The 22480-nt window shown below is 44.4% G+C and overlaps 1 protein-coding gene and 1 non-coding gene across 2 annotated transcripts; one reads left to right on the forward strand and one right to left on the reverse strand.

Annotated features, from left to right (window-relative positions):
* Positions 1–6262: 6262 nt before the first annotated feature.
* LOC119630476 (uncharacterized) lies at positions 6263–10156 on the reverse strand. The gene has a single exon (XM_062675848.1). The coding sequence runs from the start codon at positions 10154–10156 to the stop codon at positions 6263–6265; it is 3894 nt and encodes a 1297-aa protein (XP_062531832.1).
* Positions 10157–14208: 4052 nt separating this feature from the next.
* Mir3323 (microRNA mir-3323) lies at positions 14209–14325 on the forward strand. Its single transcript, NR_107603.1, has one exon. It is a non-coding gene; the product is annotated as a microRNA mir-3323 (primary transcript).
* Positions 14326–22480: the final 8155 nt, after the last annotated feature.

The following is a 22480-nucleotide window of genomic DNA, read 5'->3' on the forward strand; positions in this document are numbered from 1 at the left end:
AAAGTGACACTTGTAGTGCGAAAGGTCTGACACCCAGGCACTAGGCGAGACAAGGTGGGTGGCGCATTTACGTTGTAGATGTCTATGGGCTCCAGTAACCACTTAAAAGCAGGTGGCCTGTGAGCTCGCCCACCAATATAAGCAAAAAAAAAACTAGCAAATAAATCTCCCAGCTATGTGTTTGTGTTACATTACTTATATGAACTAATACGATGAAGTATAGTTTATGTATAACATTCCAACTACGAGTATTATACAATTGGCTTTAAAACCTCAACGAAATTAAGATATGTGTCAATGCAAACATTTTAATTACATTACTACGAGTTTATAATTCATATGAACAATCTTGTATACAAATTTTCGGTGGCAATTTTTAATAGAATAGTGACTACAAAAATCAAAAGCTTATTATTTTAAAGTATATGAAGTCGTAGGATAACCGGGTTGTAGCTTTTTTTTCCCCCTACCTATGCTGATAGCCTTGAGAGGCTATTTCAGCTTCACCCTAACGATTGTAGGTGAGCTCGCGGGGCTCAACCGGAGAGTTGCTAACACTGACCCTAGCAAGAGCAGTGCTTCGCAGAATCTACCACCGGATCGGAAACGCGACCCACTGAGAAGATTCGGTGAGAAACTCAGTGGGCTGTGTCTATGGGTTAGTTCGCTCGTCGAGCCCTTCGTCGCAAGCGACGGGTTCGACGAGGACGGTGACCGGTGCTTGTGGTGCCTAAAAGCACCGTTAATGGATCAGGAGGATCCGTAATGACGTGCTTTGGGGGACGTCGACGGTTTACCATTGGGTCTACTGGGTCGGGTATGTAATTTCCAGCGGCTACGATGAGAGGGTTCTCATGTCGTGCCGCCTTCTCAAAATGGCGCAGCGATGCCGACTGCAGATACTTACTAACTGAATCGAGCTCCAGGTTATCGTGGAGATCCACGTTCCTAAGCAAGGCGCTCCGACGGCTATCCTGCAGAATCGGGATTGAATAACCTGAAGGGATTTCAAGTGGGTGCGGGCTACGTGAGCGAACACTACGCTTGCATACGTCATGACGGGGCGTATACAAGCTTTGTAGAGAGTTACCTTATTGCGGAGGGACAGTTTGCTTCGACTACAAAGCATTGGATAGAGTCGTCCTAGAATAAACGCGGCGCGGTCGCGTACCGTTTTTATATGGGGACGGAATGTCATCCCTCTGTCGAGGGTGACGCCTAGATATTTGACCAAAGAGAGTGATGGGGCTAACGGCGGAGGTGTTTGCGCGCCTACTACGGAGTGGGATGCTCGAAGTGATGTTCGGAGGGCGACCCCTTTTGAAGAGCACCGCTGTGCTTTTCGTGGGGTTGATGTCAATTTGCCACTTCCGAAACCACTGTCCCATGGTGGCTACTGCGATCTGGAGTCGCCGATGAAGCAGCGACATCTTCCTACACGAGTAGTAGATAGCCGTGTCATCGGCGAAGAGCGCTAGATGGGTCTCCGGACACCGGGGTATATCATTGATATACAAACTAAATAATAACGGGGAGAGCGCGGAGCCTTGCGGGACTCCGGCAGTCAGTTGACGGGGACGAGAACGAGTTCCCTCTACTCGATATCGAAACGAACGGTTCGACAAGAAGTCTCGTATGATGAGCACGAGTCTGTCTGGCACTCCCATGTTGTACAGTTTGTAAATTAAACCGTTGTGCCAGACTTTGTCGAACGCCTTCGCGATGTCGAAGAAGAGGGCGCCGGTCGGGATTTGTTTTAGCCTATTTAGTCCTATCAGGATGTGCTCCGTGAGGCGGTGCACTTGTTGTACGCACGAGTGTTTAGAGCGGAATCCGAACTGTTCGTCTATGAGAATTTTGTTCGCGGTAACAAAGTCCCAGAGGCGTTTCCTAAGGAGCCGTTCGTAAATTTTTCCTATCGTCGGGAGGAGACTAATCGGACGGTAACTAGATGTTTCGTTTGTCGGTTTGCCCGGCTTATGTATACCGATAACGTCCGCTTCTTTCCACACCGCGGGAAAGATGCAGTGCGTCATAGCGGCATTTAAAATTGTAGCCAACATTGCTATCAGTTGGACTGGCAAAAGTTTTAGCGCGTGGTTGCGGATGCCGTCGGAGCCGGGTGCCTTCCTAGGTTGGAGGTTGTGGATCGCGTCTCTAACTTCGTCAGTGGTAATGGGGGGTAACGCGTCCGAGGGCGGCAGGGAAGCTCTGCGCTCGACCTCCCTGTCGACTAACTCGGTGTGTTCGGGGTCCGCGTGTTGAGTGCTGGTGGTGCACTGCTCTTGCAGTGCATCGGCCAGCAGCCCAGCCTTGTCATCGTCATCGAATGCCGGTGGTTGGCCTGAAGGGCGTACGAGGGGAGGCCTAGTAGCGGTAGTTTCGGATTTGAGAGTCCTAGCTAGTCGCCAGTATGCTTGATGGGAGGGCGCGAGTTGTTCTAAATAACTATGCCAATTATCGTTACGCGCGTCGCTTAGGCGGGAGTGGACTTCGCGTTGTAGACGACGCATCCGAATCCGGTTTGAATGCGTGGGAAGACGATCGTAAACCCCGATTGCCGCGTTCCTAACTCTTAAGAGATTCCTAAGATCGGGGGACAGTCTGATGCGGTGGAAGCTGTCCTCCACATCGACTTCTTTTGAAGATCTAATGATCGCGGAAGAGATGTGATCGATAATGATGTTTATGGATTCGACGGTGTCCTCGGGGGATAGATTCGAATCCGGGCCGTAAGGGAAGATTGGCGGAGCGGCTTCGGCTAGACACGTGTCCAGCTTATTCCAATCCACCATGGTCCTCGTAACAGTGACTGGGTTGTGAGGGCGACCGAGCTGCATAACGACAGGTCAGTGGTCTGAGTCGAGCTCTGACAGTGCTTCGATGGAACGCAAGCGCAGAGTTACATTCCTAAGCAGTGCCAGGTCTATAGTGCTCGGACGGAGCGCGATGTTATATGGATAACATGTTGGAGTTGAGGGACCGACCACTTCAAAGGTGAGGTCGTCTATAAACGCGTCGAGACGCCTACCGTTAACGTTTGTACGATGGCAGTTCCACCTAGTGTGGTGGCAATTTAAATCGCCTGCCAGGATGACGGAGTCTCCCATGCCGAACAGTGACTCGGATGTCACTGCTCAGAAGGGGCTTGTCCGGGGGGAGATAAACGGATGCGGGTTGTAGCGTGTACATATATTATATAGTAAGACATGAGCTTATTGTGACTTGTTTAATGGCGGATGCACAGACAGACAGTGTTGCCATATATTTACATTATTTACCAGACATTTTAAGGTAAAGTCAACACTCAGTTCTAAGGTATCTAACTTTACCTTTGGAACATAATAAACGCGTAATAATGCTTGAACCTTTATCAACACCACGAATATTGTGTTAATTATGTTAGATAATAAAACATAATCTTCGGATGTATATACTGACTTTTTTTTACATGACTCTACACAACTAACTACTAGGCCACAACTATTCTTTTAATAAACTTATGATAGTTACATATAGTAATAAGGCCAGTTCTTACACCCCCACATAGTTTTATACACTTGTTATGTTTAATTCTGTTCACTGGATTTGTTAAACTATCTGGAAGCAATTCTTCGGTATTACAATACTTTACTTCTATTACTTTAGACAACACCAACTGTCTTATAAAGTGATATTTTATATGCTTAGACCTTTTACCTACAGCTGGACTATACACAAGCTTGCTTACACTCTGACTATAATTAAACAAAACAGGAATTCCTTCCTGTGCATTGAGTTCTACGCAGATACCCTTAATGGATATAATTTCCTTAGCGGCCTCACAGATGGCTATGTACTGAGCCTCAGGTGTACTTAGCGCAATACAGCCTTCTTTGCGAGTTTGCCAAGAAATGACAGCACTACCAAATATAAGAGCACAACCTGAAAATTAGTGACCATCGGAATTGCTTCCCTAATCAACAAATCAGCAAATCCGACCAAGGGTTCACCAGTCTTTTTGTAACAATTTTGGTACTCATTTGTACCCTTCCAATATCTCAGTAGTCTAAAGCTCCCATATGTTCACCGTCGTTACTATTGTTAAATTTCGATAAATAACTAACAGCAAACTTGATGTAAGGTCTTGTGCAAATCGATAAATACATCAATGAAGCAATAATCTTTTGAATTATTACTTAATTCTTCATTTTTTTTGAGCCTCAGTCGCCTTTTCTAATTTTATATTGTATTCCATTGGTGTACCAGTTAGAGTCTTACATACCGTATCTCTGCAATAGCATTTCAACATACTCTGAGATAAATAAATCTCACCTTTGTCACATGATCTGGCTTCACCCAAATCTTTTAGCTCAAAGGAATTGCAAACATATTGTTACGCGCTGGGGTTCGGGATAAATAAAAGTTCCGCCAAAATACAACTTAAAACTGTATTAGCACTCAGAGCACTCACAGAACTACAATGGCCCGAATTTTGGAGGCAGACGAAAATAGGTTGAATAAACTCGAATCAGTGCGTCTGGGGCGGTGTCTTCGAGATCAAGCTAAACTTCTGAATTTATCGGAAAGTTTGTTCAGAAAACAATATAGAATTTCGAAACGTCTATTTTTGCAATTATGCTCTGAATTGAAGCCGTTACTACCTGGGTCATACACAAATCCGTGGATACCGCACCGTCTCCTTCGAGGCGGCGTGCGTTCTCGCCGGGACGCCTCCCTGGGACCTGGAGGCGGAGGCGCTCGCCGCCGATTATGCGTGGCGATGTGACCTTCGCGACAGGGGGGAACCACGTCCCGGAGAAGGAGCGATTAGAGCGCGGAGGCTCCAATCTCGGCGGTCTGTGCTGGAGGCGTGGTCTCGCCGCTTGGCGAACCCGTCAGCTGGTCTCCGGACCGTCGAGGCGGTGCGCCCGGTCCTCGCGGAATGGGCGAACCGTGACCAAGGGCGTCTCACCTTCCGGTTGACGCAGATGCTTACCGGCCATGGGTGTTTTGGCCGGTACCTGCATCGCATCGCCCGGAGGGAACCGACGATGGAGTGTCACCACTGTGACTGCGACGAGGACACGGTCGAGCATACGCTCGCATATTGCCCCGCATGGCTGGAGCAACGCCGTGTCCTTGTCTCGCAAATAGGACCGGACTTATCGCTGCCGACCGTCGTGGCCACGATGCTCGGCAGCGATGAGTCCTGGAAGGCGATGCTCGACTTCTGCGAGTACACCATCTCGCAGAAGGAGGCGGCGGAACGAGAGAGGGAGAGCTCATCCCTCTCCGCACCTATCCGTCGCCGCCGAGCCGGGGGTCGGAGAAGGGCCTTTGCCCGACTCCGGCCCCTGTAGATGGCGGCTTCCCCCCGGTGAAGGTCAAGGGGCGACCTGAGGGGGAGAGGCCGCGCGGCGCGCTACCAGCACTCTAGCGCGCTGCCAAGGAGTTACGAAAGAGCGACCGGTTGGCAGTGTATCGCGTCCCGACCCGGCAGGCTGGTTCTGGTCCAGCGGGGTATTCCGGGGCACCAGCGGCACTGTCTGGGCGGCCTGACGGGCTGCCGTACCGAGACGGCCGACGTTTCAGAGCCTTCGATTCGCCTCGAAGGCTCCGTCGGCTGGGCGTCCTTGGGGTGAGCCGCGCCGTCTGGTTGTAGTGTTGACCGCGGTAGCCCCCCTACCTCGTCGGGTGTAAGAGTGCAGGGGAGTCGTTTAGTGGGTGGGTCCTAAAATCCTTGGGCCCGCGATCTGCTCTCAACACCTGCAGATCGTTGAGTCTCACATACCCCGCGCGCCCCGTATGCGCGGGGACCTCGTAGGAGGTTCGGCCCCAGGCCCGAAAAAAAAAAAAAAAAAAAATGGGTCATACACAAAAGAAGGTAAACATTTTGGAAAAAAAATATCGTTCGTATTTTTACAAAATTAGTCTCATTTATTAGTTACTAGCTTTTACCCGCGACTTCGTCCGCATAAGTTTTTTTGTTTTCTCCCGGCTATAAGTCCCCCTGCAACAATGTCCCACTATCGTGTTCCAGTCCTCAACTTCACATCAAAATTTGTTCAAAAGCAACCTAAGCTACATAATGGATAGCTCCGAATGTTTCCTTAGTAAATATAAAAAGTAAATAATGTAAATCGGTTTAAAATACTACTAACTACCTACCTGCCAACCCCCGATGTTAGACAGTGTGACATCCGTAACATCGTCTGCGTAGGAAGTACTAACTTAATGTAAGTAGTATAATAATGTAGGAAGCTAAAAATAAGAGGCCTTATTACTGTAGTACATTTTTGTAAACTATGTTCTTTGTTTTTCCCTCTCTGGCCAACACATGGAGATTCTGTGGACTTGAAACACGTGAGCAAGCCACGTATAATTGTCCGTGAGAAAAACAACTCTTTTCTAAATTAATGCCGGCTACTTTTAATGTTTGCCCCTGAGCTTTATTTATCGTCATAGCGAATGCGATTTTCAGCGGAAACTGTAATCTCTTAAACTGGAATGGCAAATCTGTCGGAATTATGGGTATACGGGGGATTAAAACGTTCTCTCCTTTTGCCATTCCAGTCATAATGATTGCTTTTACAATATTGCGACCGAGGTGTGTCACTTGCAACCGTGTGCCATTACACAGTCTTGGTGCATCTAAATTCCGCATTAAAAGGACAGGAACGCCTACTTTCAGCCTCAGTTTGTGTGAAGGTACTCCCGACAGTTCTAAAGAATTAAGAAATTCTACAGGGTATGATGTTACTTGTTCAGTATCCATTACAGTGTCTACAGAGAGAAACTCAACAATATCACCTTCCACGCGTGACATAATTTGCTCGTTTATCTGTCCCACCATTTCATTCGTCGGCGCTAAAATTGCTCTTTCACATAACCAGTCTCTATTCCTCATATTAGTTAGCAGTTCGCTATAGACGAAGTTATTTAGATCATCTGGATTATGCACAACATTGCAGAATTCACGATCCAATGTAATCATGCCATTACCATCCTTTGCCATACGATCTTCTCCAATTTTAAGAAGAGCAGCAGCATATTGTCCAGATTGTACATCATTGTGTAGTTGCACTCTCATATTTGTAGACAGACTAAACGTTTTTACGTGCACCCATAACGTTGACGCTTTTAAACACGCATTTATTTCATCTGCAGGGGTGCCTTTAGTGATAACCGGCAAAGTCTGTCTAAAATCGCCCGCTAAAAGTACCACCATCCCCCCCATGATATTTGGATTACTCTTGATGTCTTTCAAAGTCCGATCTAGAGCTTCAATTGCTCTTTTATGGGACATAGTACACTCATCCCAAACTAATAATTTACATTGCTGCAACATACGTCCACGCTCGCTGTTTTTACTTATATTACAGACTGGCATTTCTTCATGGGCTAAGTTTAATGGCAGTTTAAGCACCGAATGTGCCGTTCGACCACCATTGAGCAGAGTGGCGGCTATTCCGGAAGAGGCAACTGCTACAGCAATTCCTTTATCTTTTCGGATTTGCGCTAAAAGCAAGTTTAAAAGAAAGGTTTTTCCCGTGCCTCCGGGAGCATCCAAAAATAACAAACCACCTTCGCCATCTTCGATTTTTTTGAAAACATTGTTAAATACTAACCTTTGTTCTGGGATCAAACGTGGAACAGACTCTGTCAATTGTTGTTGTAAGGAAGCAGTATCGTAATCTAGTTCCCGTATTAAATCGCTACTGATTTCCTCGGTTCTCTGTGGTCTGATCATTCCATAATCTGATAAATCCTTTCTAGAAATTGTTTTAACCTGGTCTTCAATTTTTGTCAGACCCTCATTGTAAATGAAATCACTGTACGTGACATTGGGATTTTGCTCTTGTAATCTGTGCAATATATCGTCGGTCATATCATTTTTGTATTTATCCCACAATTGTTGAGGATTTGAAAGACCACATGTCGCTACTAATACAGCAAATAGCTCTCTCATCTTGCATGCTGATCTACATTGAGCAGCTTCTTCCAGTGTCACATCCCAATGGTTGTCATTCTCCAGTAATCCTCTTGCCTCACATGCTGCTCGAAATGTAGGATAATCTTGTGTGTTGTATTTTTTTAGATCATTGAAAGAGGTAGGTCCGCGCACATGGTGTAAAAGCATGCGTAGACAAAAACATTCCATGTTACTAACATGAACTGTATAAACTCGTCCTAAAGCATCTCCAGATTTGACGCCAGGCCAATCGTGAACTGAAGTACCTTGAATGCGGCGTTTCCAAGTTTTCCTACTTGCATCCCAAGTATAATACCTCGGCACCTCGACATAAAGAAGAGTTTTTGCAAACTCATCTCTGATACAAAGATCAAAAAAAGCAGTGAGTGTGGTTTTTGGCGGAGTAGTTATTCGTTCGTGGAAATTGTGTTCATTAAAATAAACGCGTTCACCATTTTCTAAATGCACGCTGAGATGTGTCACGGTGGGATGCCTTTCGTGCAACGGAAATGCTAACAGACGCCACACGGCTTCGTTGCTGCTGACATACCGACCAGACTGATAAGTTTGTACCTCATCTACGGGATTCGCACGATCAGTATTTCTAAAATTGAAAATAGCTTGATCACTACCCTTGTTTATATATTTGCAAATATATTTGATGGCGCGTACTGAACTGCATGCCTCAACATTTATGTGGGCGTTAAACATTTTTGATAAAATTGGTGAATAGGGGACTACCCAACTATTATCAACCGTAACGTAGCTACCATTTCGGAGCTTCACGGTTGCTGTTCGACCTCCGTCTGCTGGCGCTCTTCTACGATACTGCGGGTATCCGTGGTCGTTGTGAACGGTCTCTTTCACTAACTTGCGAGGAAATTTTTTTGTGCATTTTCCGTCTTTCATGCAGTGGCACTGTGGATTTTCGGGTCCGCATGGACCGTGAATCATATTTTTTACAATAATGTCATGGAGAGTCTTGTCAATGTTAGGATCCGGTATTTCAGCGCTGATTATGTTATCTATTTGATCGGGTCGTAACTTATCTTTTAACCACAATAATATATGGACATGTGGCAGTCCACGTTTCTGCCATTCGACAGAGTACATAAAGCAGCGCGCTTCTCTGAACACTCGGCCTTTATTAATCACATCCATTAGTTTTTTAACTTTTAGTCTAAAAACTCTTGCGACTGCATCATGTCTATCTATTGCGCTTTGCCCCGGCATCAACTGATTGACTATTTCGGGCCAGGCTGGGTTGCAAGTAAAGGTGACGAATAAGTCAGGGCGACCATGTGTACGCACATAAACAAACGCGTCCTGAGTATGTTCGTGTAAGTACCGCGGGCTATTTACAAATGAAGATGGTAAAATGACCATACGACCTAAGTTATTTGGATTTAAATTAGCGTCATTTGCCACAGCGTCTTGAAGATGGATGTAATTCTCTGCTCTTAGTTTAGTTTGATTTAATGATATGTACAGTAACCTCTCGCTTTCAACTTTAACGTACATGTCAACGTAAAACTGATTGGCCAGTTGCTTGCATCTTTGTACAATGTTAAAGTTGTTTTCTCGTATCATCATGTTGTAGGCATAAAAATCCATGCATGAAACCTTTTTGTTATGCAAGGGAAGACCTGTTACAGGATTAATTTGAGGAACTTGAAAGTGGTACCCCTCTTGTCCCTTACTAAATATGATCGGATATTGCAACGCATCATAAAATTTATGAGTATCAGGCACCCTGGTTAATGTGTCATCTCGGGCCTGTAAAACTATATCACGGAAAGCAAACTGTTCGCCTGTAACCAAGGCTGCGACTTCATTTATTAACGGTGCATTATACCGCCTTTCATGTTCCCCACTTGGTGTGCGATCGGGGTGCATCACCAACCTATAATCCTCTCCCGGCATTCTTTCTAGTGCTGTTTTGAAAGTATTGATAAGGCGATTATGTTCATGCAACATTCTCTGGATTTTTAAAACAGTATCCCTTTCGATTCCTTGTATATTTTGACACCTGCGATCAGCTTCGTTTTTTTCATCGCCCATGAAATAAAGTTGCAAAAACTTTGGTTGTTCATTATTTGCGGGAAGTAAGGAACCAATCCTGTGATACACCTGTCCTTGGATGGTAAAAGTAGGTGAAAATCCAGGCATTACGACCTCCTTATCTACACCAAATGACGTCATCTGAAAGCAAGAATTATACTTTCTAATCCTGCTTAAAAACCGGCGCGATTCGTTACTGTCGTATAAAAGTAAAGATTTAAGAGGTTCCTCTGGCTCGCCAAGTAATGGAATTTTAACCTTTCCACCAGAACAGCACATACCTGGAGTTTCTTCTTTCCATTTCAGTGCTTCACAATATCTGCATTTTTTATCCGTTCTCCCAATGATAACCAATCAGTGATTAACATAGTCGATCAAAGGGTCATACTCAAAAGCGGCACCATTAAATGCCTCCCACGTACTCATTGAAAACGTACGTCTTCTTTCTGCTTGCCGTTCAGCATTTAAAAGACGTCGTCTTTGTGAATCTTCGTCAGTCTCTGCCGCAATCAATTGCGCGTGACGTTCGGCATCTAAAACTCGACGTGTCTGAGTCTGTTCCACTGTCTCAGCAGCTCTTTGAGATGCGTGGCGTTCAGCATCCAGGGTCTGACGGGCCTGAGTCTGCGTAAACGTCTCAGAGGCCCTTTGAAATGCGTGGCGCTCAGCATCTAAGGTTTGTCGGGCTTGAGTCTGCGTATAGGTCTCAGAGGCCCTTTGAGATGCGTGGCGTTCAGCATCCAGGGCCTGACGGGTCTCAGTCTGCGTAAACGTCTCAGAGGCTCTTTGAGATGCGTGGCGTTCAGCATCTAGGGCCTGACGGGCTTGAGTCTGTGTAAACGTCTCAGAGGCCCTTTGAGATGCGTGGCGCTCAGCATCTAAGGTCCTACGGGCTTGAGTCTGCGTATAGGTCTCAGAAGCTCTTTGAGTCGCATGACGCTGAGAATCTAACATCTGACGCGTCTGAGTCTGCTCTTCAGATTCTTGGCTTCTAGCAACTTTTGCAGTTCGAGCTCTGCTAGAACTACGGCTTAGATTGGATTTACGTTTGCGTGGCATATCGAAAACAATAAAACAATAATTAAAGATTTTTAAAATCGGTAGTTTTAAAAACTACAACGTAAGACAATTTTTTATAAAAACTTCGATAAAGCAAACCTTTTTACTTATAACCTAAATATCTAAATCAATCAATAACGTATTGAACCTAAACAACTATGCACCTGACAAACCTTTTATACCTAAAACCTAAATTAACTAAATAAATTCAAAAATATTGAATTTATGTACCACACCACAATACACAATTTTCTTCACTACTGGTACTACCTACTTATCTATCAAAACTAACATAAAAGTACTATAATATAATGACAAAATCTATTACTAAACTAATTTACTACGAACTATAAACATCCTGATGTGAGCTAAAAAACACTTAACCTACACATTAATAAAATTGAGAATTAACAAATGAAAGCGACTGCAAAAATAAAGAATAATACGTATCTGAGTAAACCTAGAGATATGAATGATTGGTTAAGAAAATACCTACATCTAACAGCTACCTTAACTACCTAATAATAAAAATGTAACTAAGTACTTAATAAAAATACGAAAATGACGTCAACTTGGACTCAAAAATAATAACCTACCAAATATTTATTTAGATATCTAAAACAAAGGACTAAATTAAAGCTTACAGACCCTACGCGTAGACCGTAGTACCTATTTCAACTCTGAATTTAAAAAGAACGTTTTTAGCTAACCAAAAATACGCAACGAATAGAGTTTCGTAACGCAATATTTCAATATTCGCATACGTGCGACGACGACGTCTGCCCTCGTGCGTCTGCCCGCTTGGGTAGGCACAGTTGGGCACGGCCCTCCCCTCGCGCCGCACCGCCTCTTCGCTCGGCGCAGCGTCTTGTATTCACTACGACGACGTATGATTTGAAGGTTTGCGTTATATTGAATTATTTTCCCTCGTTGAATAGTAAACAAACTAAGTGTAGGTGTTATAATTTCGGTGATGAACTGATTACCTATCCGTTTCTTTGTCTAAAATGAGTATTAACTTATCACTATGATTGATTACTGAGCATAAAGTTCGTATAAATGTCTATCTAATTACCTCCTCAAGTTTAAAGCGTAGCTAGTTATGTAGAACTATATTAATTCTGTGGTGTAGGTAATTAGATTTTATCTGTATGTAATTTAACAGTCAGTTGAATAAAAAATCGTATACAAATCAGATCAATAGCTATGGCGTAATGTGATTCTAGACAGAGTTTTAATGTTGTAGATAGGTAGCTGTGTATAGGTTCCTGTGGGAATGAGATATTTTCCCGAAGTAAAAAGTAGTCTGAATTTTGGTACCTTCCTACCCTATAAGTTAAGTAGTGTGATGGTATGTCGCTAAGTTTCGATCCAAGTAAAACTGTTAAATAAAGACAGATGCATCAAAATTTTATAATAAATTCCCTAAATTATGGCGCCTACCGACCCTCTAAGTTAGAAAAGTGATCAAATACTAACTTTAAGTCTTAGTAACACTCATTTAAAAAAAAAAAACATCAAAATCATTTCAGTAGCTATGGCGTCATTCGCTTCTTGACACGATCACGCTAGATTTCCGAGGGAATGAGGTATTTTCCCGCCGTAAGAAGTAGCCTGTGTCCGTGCCTAGGATCCTATCTTTATATTAACCAAGTCTTATAAAAATCCGTTCAGACGTTAAGGCGTGAATGAGGTAAACTTTTAAACCAAACTATTAAAAATCACTAACTTAATTAGTTTTCTGCCTACTGCCTACGCCTTAAGTACGATAGCATGAATATTAATAGCCCATATCCTTTTCTAGGTTACTATCTATCACCTAACTAAATTTCATCAAAATCCGTTCAGCCGTTTAGGCATGATAGAGCAAAACTCCCACCAAAAACCATAAAAAAATCACTAACTCAATTCAGTTTTCTGCCTACTTCCTACCCCCTAAGTACTATGACGTGATCATTTTGATCTTATATCCGTTTTTAGGTAACCATCTATTACCTTACTAAATTTCATCAAGATCTGTTCAGCCTTTTATACGTGAAAGAGCAAAAGTCCCAACAAAAACGACTAAAAATCACTAACTCAATTTAGTTATCTGCCTACTGCCTACCCCCTAAGAACGATGGCGTGATTATTTATAGCCTATGACCATTTCTAGGTTATCATCTATCACCATACCAAATTTCATCAAAATCCGTTCAGCCGTTTAGGCGTGAAAGAGGAACAGACAGACAGACAGACAGAGTTACTTTCGCATTTATAATATTAGTATGGATTAATCATAGTATCTAAATTATAATTAAGACCGTTTTTCAGGTTTGTCTGAAATACAGGGTTTTTAATTTTTACTTCACCACAGAAGTGAGACTTGCAGAAAGGAATTAAAAAGAATAAAAATTAAAATTGAAAAAATATACTTAAGCCTAAATAGAAGTTTACTTATATTAAAAGGTAAATACATTTAAAAAAAGCTCTTCGTCGCTATATTCAAAAAGCGACTGACACTTTTTTTAGGGATGGAGTTGAGTCCTCTGTGTCGCTGGTATTAAAGAATGTATGGAATCTGGATTTCTTGGGGGTTACTGAGTCATCTGAGTCAATATTTACTATGTTTTGCTTCCGTTGGGTTAGTGGTTGACGGATTAATCTTGTTGCCAATTCAGGAGACGGTGTGTTTGAAAACGGTTCGAGCGGAGATAGTGTTTTTGGTCCAGTGACGGTTGATGCTGATGCAGTACCATTAGAAGATACTGGTCTGGGGGTACCCGTCCTTGATAAAGCAGATGATGGTGTCGTATACGAAGATTCTTTTGAATCGTGCGCGCGGCTTCGTGTCGCGCAACTCACTGACGACGTATTAAAGTGGAGAGTATTAAGCGGTAAGCAGCGGCTTGGCTCTGCCCAGTTCATTGCTGAAGTCCATGGGCGACGGTAACCACTCACCATCAGGTGGGCCGTGTGCTCGTCTGCCTGTAAAGGTAATAAAAAAAGAAAAAATCTATTGAAATAGATTCAACCTGAATTTGCCCAATTTCAAGATGTGTACACCTAATGTGAGGTGCACACAATAAGCAACTTAGTCGTCTGCAGTGAATAATTTTAGGAGCTTTTGAGCTCCATGTAATCTAGTGAATTTTTGAGATCCCTTTGAAGGGGCGTACTTTGTTAGCGTCGACAATTTTTTGTATATTAGATACATCATTATCAATACGAATAATGTTAATGCCTTTACAGGTGACTTTTAAACAATCAACAAAACTGTCAATAAATGACATGTCTTAGCCATTTGCAACAGCCTTGTTCCTTTTACACAGCCACCTACGTCATCAGGAGCACCTTTGCCATGGCTAGCCTCATTGAAATGCCACACAATAGTTCTAAATTTGAAAATTTGCTCACATCGCTTGCTATCATATGGAAAATTGTTTTATTACGATATTGAGTAGCAGGTCCATCACTTAATACATGCAGCTCTGACAAATCTGGTGTATTCAATGTAATTTTTTCAATGACGGGTTTCAAATGGGCGCAAATGAGTACAGGGTCGTGTCATAAGTTCTCCGAGACGGTGCAAATAGATGTTGTTTTTATAAGGTTTTTTGGAGGCTGGGAATCAACAGAATACTAAACGCAAGTGTGTAACGAGGGATGTGATTTGGATCAACCAAAGTGGGCTAACTGAATTTCTGATCCAGATTTGCAGGAATAATTTTATGTAAAATCAATATGCAGTAAGCTTTGTGATGGCAAAAATTTTTCTTTAATATATCGGATAGCCTTGTATTGGTTCATTATATTTGCAAGATGTTGCATAAATGTCGACAAACTTTTATTACATTTATTAACAAGTAATTGATGAGAAGTTCTCACGAATTCTTTGAGTGTTTTTTGACATAATTTTTCATTGCTTTTGATTTTGGGGCACTTTGTGTACATTGGCATTGTAATAATAAAAATAAATTTCTTTTCATTATAGATTTTACAAGATATTTTGCTTATCAGACCTTCAGAATATGAAGAGAGATTTTTTAACCGCAAGCATTATCATTAGAGGAATGTGCAAATAGTAAATGCTTTGTACAATCCTCTCAACTCATAATAAAATACGTTTCTTCCTAGTACTTTTCTTAAGGATTGAAGATGAAATTTTCAGATCTGTGTTAATGATCTTAACATTTTAAATGGGGATGCAACATTTGGAGAAGCTACTCATGATGCATTTGTTTGGCGTAACTCTGAATTGAATATGCATATACAGGATCTGCACCATAATGGTGAAAATGTTTGGTTTTTAGGCAAGTAACATATTATGAGCTCTGTTTCAGTAACTTAACTACAAAAATGTATTTATATTACTCAATTTGATACTTTTTTTAAACACTGAGAAGATAGTTAATGTCAGAGCCGGTAGGTACAGTACATACTCTGGAAATAAATTTTAGATTAGAAGTAGTTGGCCGTGTGACCCAGCTTCCGGCAGAGTACACAGCTGGGAGGTTCGGTCGCGGTTTCTTTTACGCGCCAGCAGTCGGCCGTCACGTGATCGCCTAGACATTTGACGCATCGCGGGCGCGCGTCAGTTCCGTAAGGAATGTCCGTAAAATTGACAGCGGTAGCATTGTCCGGGACTGCAACGTTTATAAGGGGCTTCTACTGTGACCCGGATAGGCCGCAGATGGTGCCGAGATATGAGGCAATCCGTTTGCCTTCCGGGATGGGCTCGAGTGTGACAAGCAGCATGTTATACGCGAATTTATCGCGTCTGCTATGCATCCAGTGCACACTTACGATCAGGTATGCCTGCCCGATGAGGTCCTCTTTAACTAGCTCGACGTCGAGCTCTTTCGGCACTCAAAATCAATCAATCAAAATGGATCGTCGTACCCCTTTACGGGGCACGGAACGGGCCTCGGGGCAAACCCCACTACTCGGGCAGACGCTCCCTGCCACACGGGGCAGGGGTGATGATCAGGATGATATAGAAAAAGGAAGTCTACCTCTGGGTCCGTCGCTGGGTACAAGAGTCGTCGCCTGGTCGATCGCTCCCATGATGGGGTCGACAAGGCGGACTGCCGCATCGTCGACCCTATCAGGGGTATTAGGGTCCTGAATTACGAGAAGGTCGACTAGTCGTCTGCTAAAATAAGTCTTTTGGAATTCTCCGGATATTTCGTTCAATTGCTGGATAAGATGAGCTGGAGATATCAGGTGCACGTCTATATGCCCTTGGTAGAGGTTTATAAGCGAATTGAACAGCATGCTTTGGAAAGTCTTTAAGCTGTTGATAAGAAGATATAGAGTCAATGATGACGAGTTCAAATAAGTAGTGGCGGAGAGAATCTGCATTTCCGTTTCAATTGTTATCATCAAAACTAACTCCTTCTGCTGCTCCATTCTTTAGTTTACTTAAATCACTTGCCGAATCGCCTGTGCCAAATATAACTTGAAGTCTTCACAGCTGCTACTAAGGGTTGTTGCATCTCTCGTACTATCAATCTGTATACACCATTTTCTAGGACCGCCTCCCCAATACAATCATTCTGTGAGTTGTAAATTAGCAACCATGCTTATTAAACATCACTCTGTTTCCACTAGCAATTATCCTGCTCACTGACTGTAAGTTCATTGTGAGGTTAGGTACACACAATACATTGTTTACATTGATAGTAAAGTCCTTGTCACACTGGAGGTCTCCCGAGCAAGAGAAGGGCACGACGGTTTGATTCGCAACAATGATCACCTTAGTTTCGGGTTGATTACACACATTCGATAATAAGTTCACGTTCGAAACAATATGCGTGCTTGCGCCGGAATCGCAAGTGCCAGTCTGATTGTTTAAACTTTTTCGTAAGAAAAACTGCACTGCACCGAGCAAGAGACAGGCACGACGGTTTGATTCGCAACAATGATCTCCTTAGTTTCGGGTTGATTACACACATTCGATAATAAGTTCACGTTCGAAACAATATGCGTGCTTGCGCCGGAATCCAAGTGCCAGTCTGATTGACTAAACTTTTTCGTAAGAAAAACTGCACTAAATGCATGTTTTTGTTTTTTCCGCAACTTGACACTGATTTTTGAAGTGTCCAGTCTGTTTACATTTGTAACAGCGTATTATTTTCTTTCTCGACGCCATACTGTGCCCGCTGCTTGATGGCGTTCCGATCGTTCCGTACGTTCCATTCGTTCCGGTACTGCCATGTTGTTGGACTTGTGGGTTTGCAGTACTGCCAACATTACATCTATGAAATTTTTTAGCGGCAAATGCTCCTTCCGATTTAACCTCAAAATCTGCACTCATGTCCAATAATTTAGTTTTTATAGCGTCTGCACTAATACTTATGCCCGAATGCTCGATAGCTATAATCATGGGGCTAAATTTCTCCGGTAATCCAGCTATCATGAGCGACCCAATCCACTGGTCATTTATCTCAAAGCTTGTACCATTAAGTTTTTGCGCGGTTTCGATGATCTGGCTGACATAGCTAGTCATTGACTCGCAGTTTTGTAGGCGAATGCTAATAAAATTTCTTAACAAGCTTATTTTTCGAGCATATCCAGAATCGTCGAACATATTCTTCAAAATCTTCCACAAGCTGTATGTTGTTGTCGCTTGTTTTATATGAACGTATAGAGAATCGTCGATCGTCAATATAAGCTTCGCTTTTGCCTTTAAATCATCTGCAATCTGAGCCTGTGTAGCTGTAGACGGCAACGGTTGCTTGATGCTGTTCGCCATTCCCTCCAGCACGAGAACATTTTCAGCCGCGAAACACCAGTCGTCGTAATTTTCCCTTCCTTTTAGTTTCGGGACATTAACCAAATAATTCGTAGACATGTTGTAATCGAAAATCACTGTGAACTTATACTTTACTTTTACTTTTAGATTATTTTAAATGGGACTGGGCCCATAACCCAATAAAACTATCGAATGTCAGACAAAGACTGTTTCCACAGATAATATTTTATAGGTGGCGCTAATATGTGTGTAACATGTTATTTTGTTACCTATAAATAACAAGTTTAAGTTAGTTTGGTTGACAAAGCGGTCGATCATATTGAATTGCCGTTGAATGTTATCTTCACTTTTCTTCTGTACTTTGTGTTTTAATTCCACGATGCTAGTTTGGTTTTTTATTAGCTCAAATAAATAGTCTTCGTTACTCTGAATCGTTTGTATGTCATTTTCATATTTTTCAGCAAAACGTTGGTCCAATATTCCAAACAACCTATTGGCTACGTAGCCCACTCCGTCCACCAAACCGCTTTTTTTTCTGATAGTCAAATGTTTGTGCGGATTTATCAAAATCGAGTTATGACCGAGCAGTTCCATCTCGTGGCTTAATTGTTCTATGGTGGTTCTGCAGGTTTCTATGTTAACACTGTGACACAAATCTTTCACAGTATTAACCCTTTTTTTTTTTTTTTTTTTTTTTTTTTTTTTTTTTTTTTTTTTTTTTTTTTTTTTTTTTTTTTTCGGGTAGAGGGCCGAACCTCCTACGAGGTCCCCGCGCAAAAGGGGCGCGCGGGGTATGTGAGACTCAACGATCTGCATGGTGTTGTGAGCAGACCGCGGGCCCAAGGATTTTAGAACCCACCCACTAAACGACTCCCCTGCACTCTTACACCCGACGTCCGATCCCCTCCGAGGTCAGAACCCGGATGAGATAGGGGGGCTACCGCGGTCAACACTACAACCAGACGGCGCGGCTCACCCCAAGGACGCCCAGCCGACGGAGCCTTCGAGGCGAATCGAAGGCTCTGAAACGTCGGCCGTCTCGGTACGGCAGCCCTTCGGGCCGCCCAGACGGTGCCGCTGGTGTCCCGGAATACCCCGCTGGACCAGAACCAGCCTGCCGGGTCGGGACGCGATACACCGTCGACCGGTTGCTCTCTTCACTCCACGGCAGCGCGCTAGAGTGCTGGTAGCGCGCCGCGCGGCCTCACCCCCTCAGGTCGCCCCTTGACCTTCACCGGGGGGAGGCCGCTACCTACAGGGGCCGGACGTACGGGCGTATTCCCGCCTCCGGCCCCCGGCTCGACGGCGACGGATCGGTGCGGAAAGGGAAGAGCTCTCCCTCTCTCGCTCCGCCGCCTCCTGCGAGATGGTGGACTCGCAGAAGTCGAGCATCGCCTTCCAGGACGCGTCGCTGCCGAGCATCGTAGCCACGACGCGCGGCAGCGAGAGGTCCTCACCTATGACCGCGACGAGGGCGGCGCGTTGCTCGTCGAATCCAGAGCAACGCGCCAATGTATGTTCCGCTGTGTCATCCTCGTCGCGGTCAGCGCAATGGTGGCACTGCGCCGTCGGTTCCCTTCCGGCTATTTTGAAAAGGTACCGGCCAAAACAACCATGGCCGGTCAACATTTGCGTCAGCCGGAAGGTGAGGCATCCGCGGTCGCAGCCCACCCAGTCCGCGAGAACCGGGCGGACCGCCTCGACGGTACGGAGGCCGGCCGACGGGTCCGCCAAGCGGCGAGACCACGCCTCCAGCACGGACCGCCGAGAGTGGAGCCTCCGCGCTCGAACTACACCTTCGCTGGGGCGCCCTTCCCCCCTAGAGCGGAGGTCGCTACGCCACCTGTAATCGGCAGCGAGCGCCTCCGCCTCCAGGTCCCAGGGTGGCGCCCCGGCGAGCAAGCACGCCGCCTCGAAGGAGACGGTGCGGTATCCTCGGATCGCCCTGACCGCGATCGCACACTGCGGACGTCGCAGAGCCGCGACGTTCTTGCGGGTCAGAGCGCGGCACCATACGGGAGCCCCGTATAGTGTCATCGACCGCACCACCCCCATGTAGAGGCGGCGCGCCACCTGATCGGGACCCCCGACGTTTGGAAGCAGCCGGCTCAGAGAGCCGGCCGTCGCCATCAGTCGAGGGCCCAACTTCTCAAAGTGAGCGCGGAAGTTCCACCGACTATCTAGTTCGAGGCCGAGGTACCGAAGGCCGGTCACCCCGACCCCGACGCGGACGCCTCCGATCACGAGGTGGGCACCCAGAGGCGGCGCTCGTCCCGGCCCGTGAAAAAGCAGGGCCTGGGTTTTGTCGAGCGCCACCGCCACCTCGAGCCCCAACCGTCGGATCCTAGTGACGACGTGTGCCACGCCTGCGCACGCCAGACGGGCAGACTCCCGGTAGTCCCTCCCCGGAGCCACGACCAACGTGTCGTCGGCGTAGCAAATTACGCTCAGCCCGGGGAGGGGACCCCGAATGACGCCCCGCAGGACCCAGTCGTAGCCGATGTTCCACAGCAGGGGGCCCAGGACAGACCCCTGTGGAACACCGCGCTCGACGGGGAAGCGGTACATCGCCCCACCGTGTCCGATGCACTGGATCGACCTGCCCTCAAGGTAGGAGCCGATCAGTCGGCGGAGGTATGCGGGGACGCCGTGATACTCCAGCGCCCCCGCGATCACCGACCAGGGCAGGGTGTTGAAGGCGTTGCAGATCGTTAAGTCTCACATACCCCGCGCGCCCCGTAGGCGCGGGGACCTCGTAGGAGGTTCGGCCATAGGCCCGAAAAAAAAAAAATGGTTTCATTGGCGAATGATTTTTATAGTTGTTAGTAGTGGTCGAAGGATTATTGTTATTATAAGAACCACCTTGAACAGAAACCATAGTCTTAACTTTTGTTGCACATTTACTACCGGTTTTTTGAGTATTTTGTGACACTTCACTGGTCTCAATTAAATCAGCTCGATTATGCAAAAATTCTAAAAAGGAATCAAATTAATAGTTTTATCTTTACCTTTTCCCAAAATACCCTTGTACTCTTCCCACTTATGGTAAGTTTTTGCATATATTTTTTGTGTGACGATGTGAATTAAAAGTGTGTCCCAATGCGTTACTGGTTCTCCTAAAGACTCAAGTGCACGCAAGCTCTTATTGATTTGATCTATCAAACGTTTCAAATTGACAGATGTGACTCCTTTGTGATCGGGTCGATGTTAAAGCAGCGACATGATTTTGTATTAATAAACATTTGTTGTCAAACCGTTCACATAAGAGCTTCCATGCCACTAAATAATTGGTTGCGGAAAAATCAACAGATTGAATTACTACAGCAGCCGAAACCTCTAACGACGCCCTCAAATAATGACATTTATTTACTTCATCGATATCATCATTGTTGTGAATTAAACTTGAGAATGTGTCGTGAAACTCCAACCATCGATCATATGAGCCTCCAAATTTGGGCAGCTGGATGGTAGGTAACTTAACAATGATTATTGCGTGAATGTGAAGCATTCGATGCGTTTTCAATCTTCTCATGTAGCCTTTGGTAGGTATTTAAAATTTCATGTGCATGAGTGCATGTTTTATAATACTGAGTTTCAAACTCTGTTCTTTCAGCCATTTGTAGATCCATGTTATCAGAGCTGCACTCTATTTTCAACTGTACCTCATCGTATAAGTGATATAAAGCTTCGATCTTACCAATGCGCAATTGTAACTCCCTGACCTCTGTGGCAGTGATCGTTGATTCATCTATTGTTTTCAGATGACTCGCGAACACTGTTAATCGACCTTTGATGCTGCTACGTTTCTTTATTAGTTCCTTTTGCTCAGTCATTTTGGGAGACAGGTATGATCGGTCTGATTAATTGAGTGTTGGGTTCAAATTATACATCATTTAACAAAGGATTTCCACACTTGAACTTTGTACTCTCGACCACTCTTCGATGGCGTGCAATCCCGTTCCAATAAATTTGCACTCCACGGCTTCAGTATTGTATGGAATCTTCTTTTTCAACAAAGTATGAGCTGGTAAGTATATCCATCCGGCTCGATCCAGGACCATGTAGGGTCCAGGTATGGATTTTAAAATTAAATGACGACAATTCGACTTATAACGTGTACTTTATTTTAAATAGTAAAAAATGCATTGAAAGACTTTCACAAAAATTTGAACATTCGCTTGTGCGCAATAGTGGGCATAGATTACAGAGAGTAGATGCCGATGAGACGCCATAACGATATGGAGCGGTGGCGCGAAGATTTGAATCTTGAACACTAAGTATCAATGGAAGCGCGAACTCTTTCCATGGGAAAATTTTTCACTGCCAATCGTACGGATTGTTTTAAGGACTCCAAATTCCTTTGTGTAATGAGTAAATAAAAAAATACTTAAAATATCTACCAATGCGTGCTGAATCTCAACATTACAAGATTGCGAACACTGTGTTTATGAATTACCAACGCTGTGAATTTGTTAAGTGAACTGTAATATGTCTGAATTAAATTTATCACAAAGTGTTTGTATGATAAATTTAATGATTTAGCGTTACCAGATAAAGAGGATTCTAAATAGTGAAATTTTTGAATTTCTGTATATTTTACTGTTATGCACTAAGGATAAAATGTATCGCGGGAGTTTAACCACTGCTCATATAAACCATCAAGGAAGGAC

Source organism: Bombyx mori, chromosome 24 (assembly GCF_030269925.1).
Source record: "Bombyx mori chromosome 24, ASM3026992v2".
In the NCBI taxonomy this organism is placed as follows: Eukaryota; Metazoa; Arthropoda; class Insecta; order Lepidoptera; family Bombycidae; genus Bombyx; species Bombyx mori.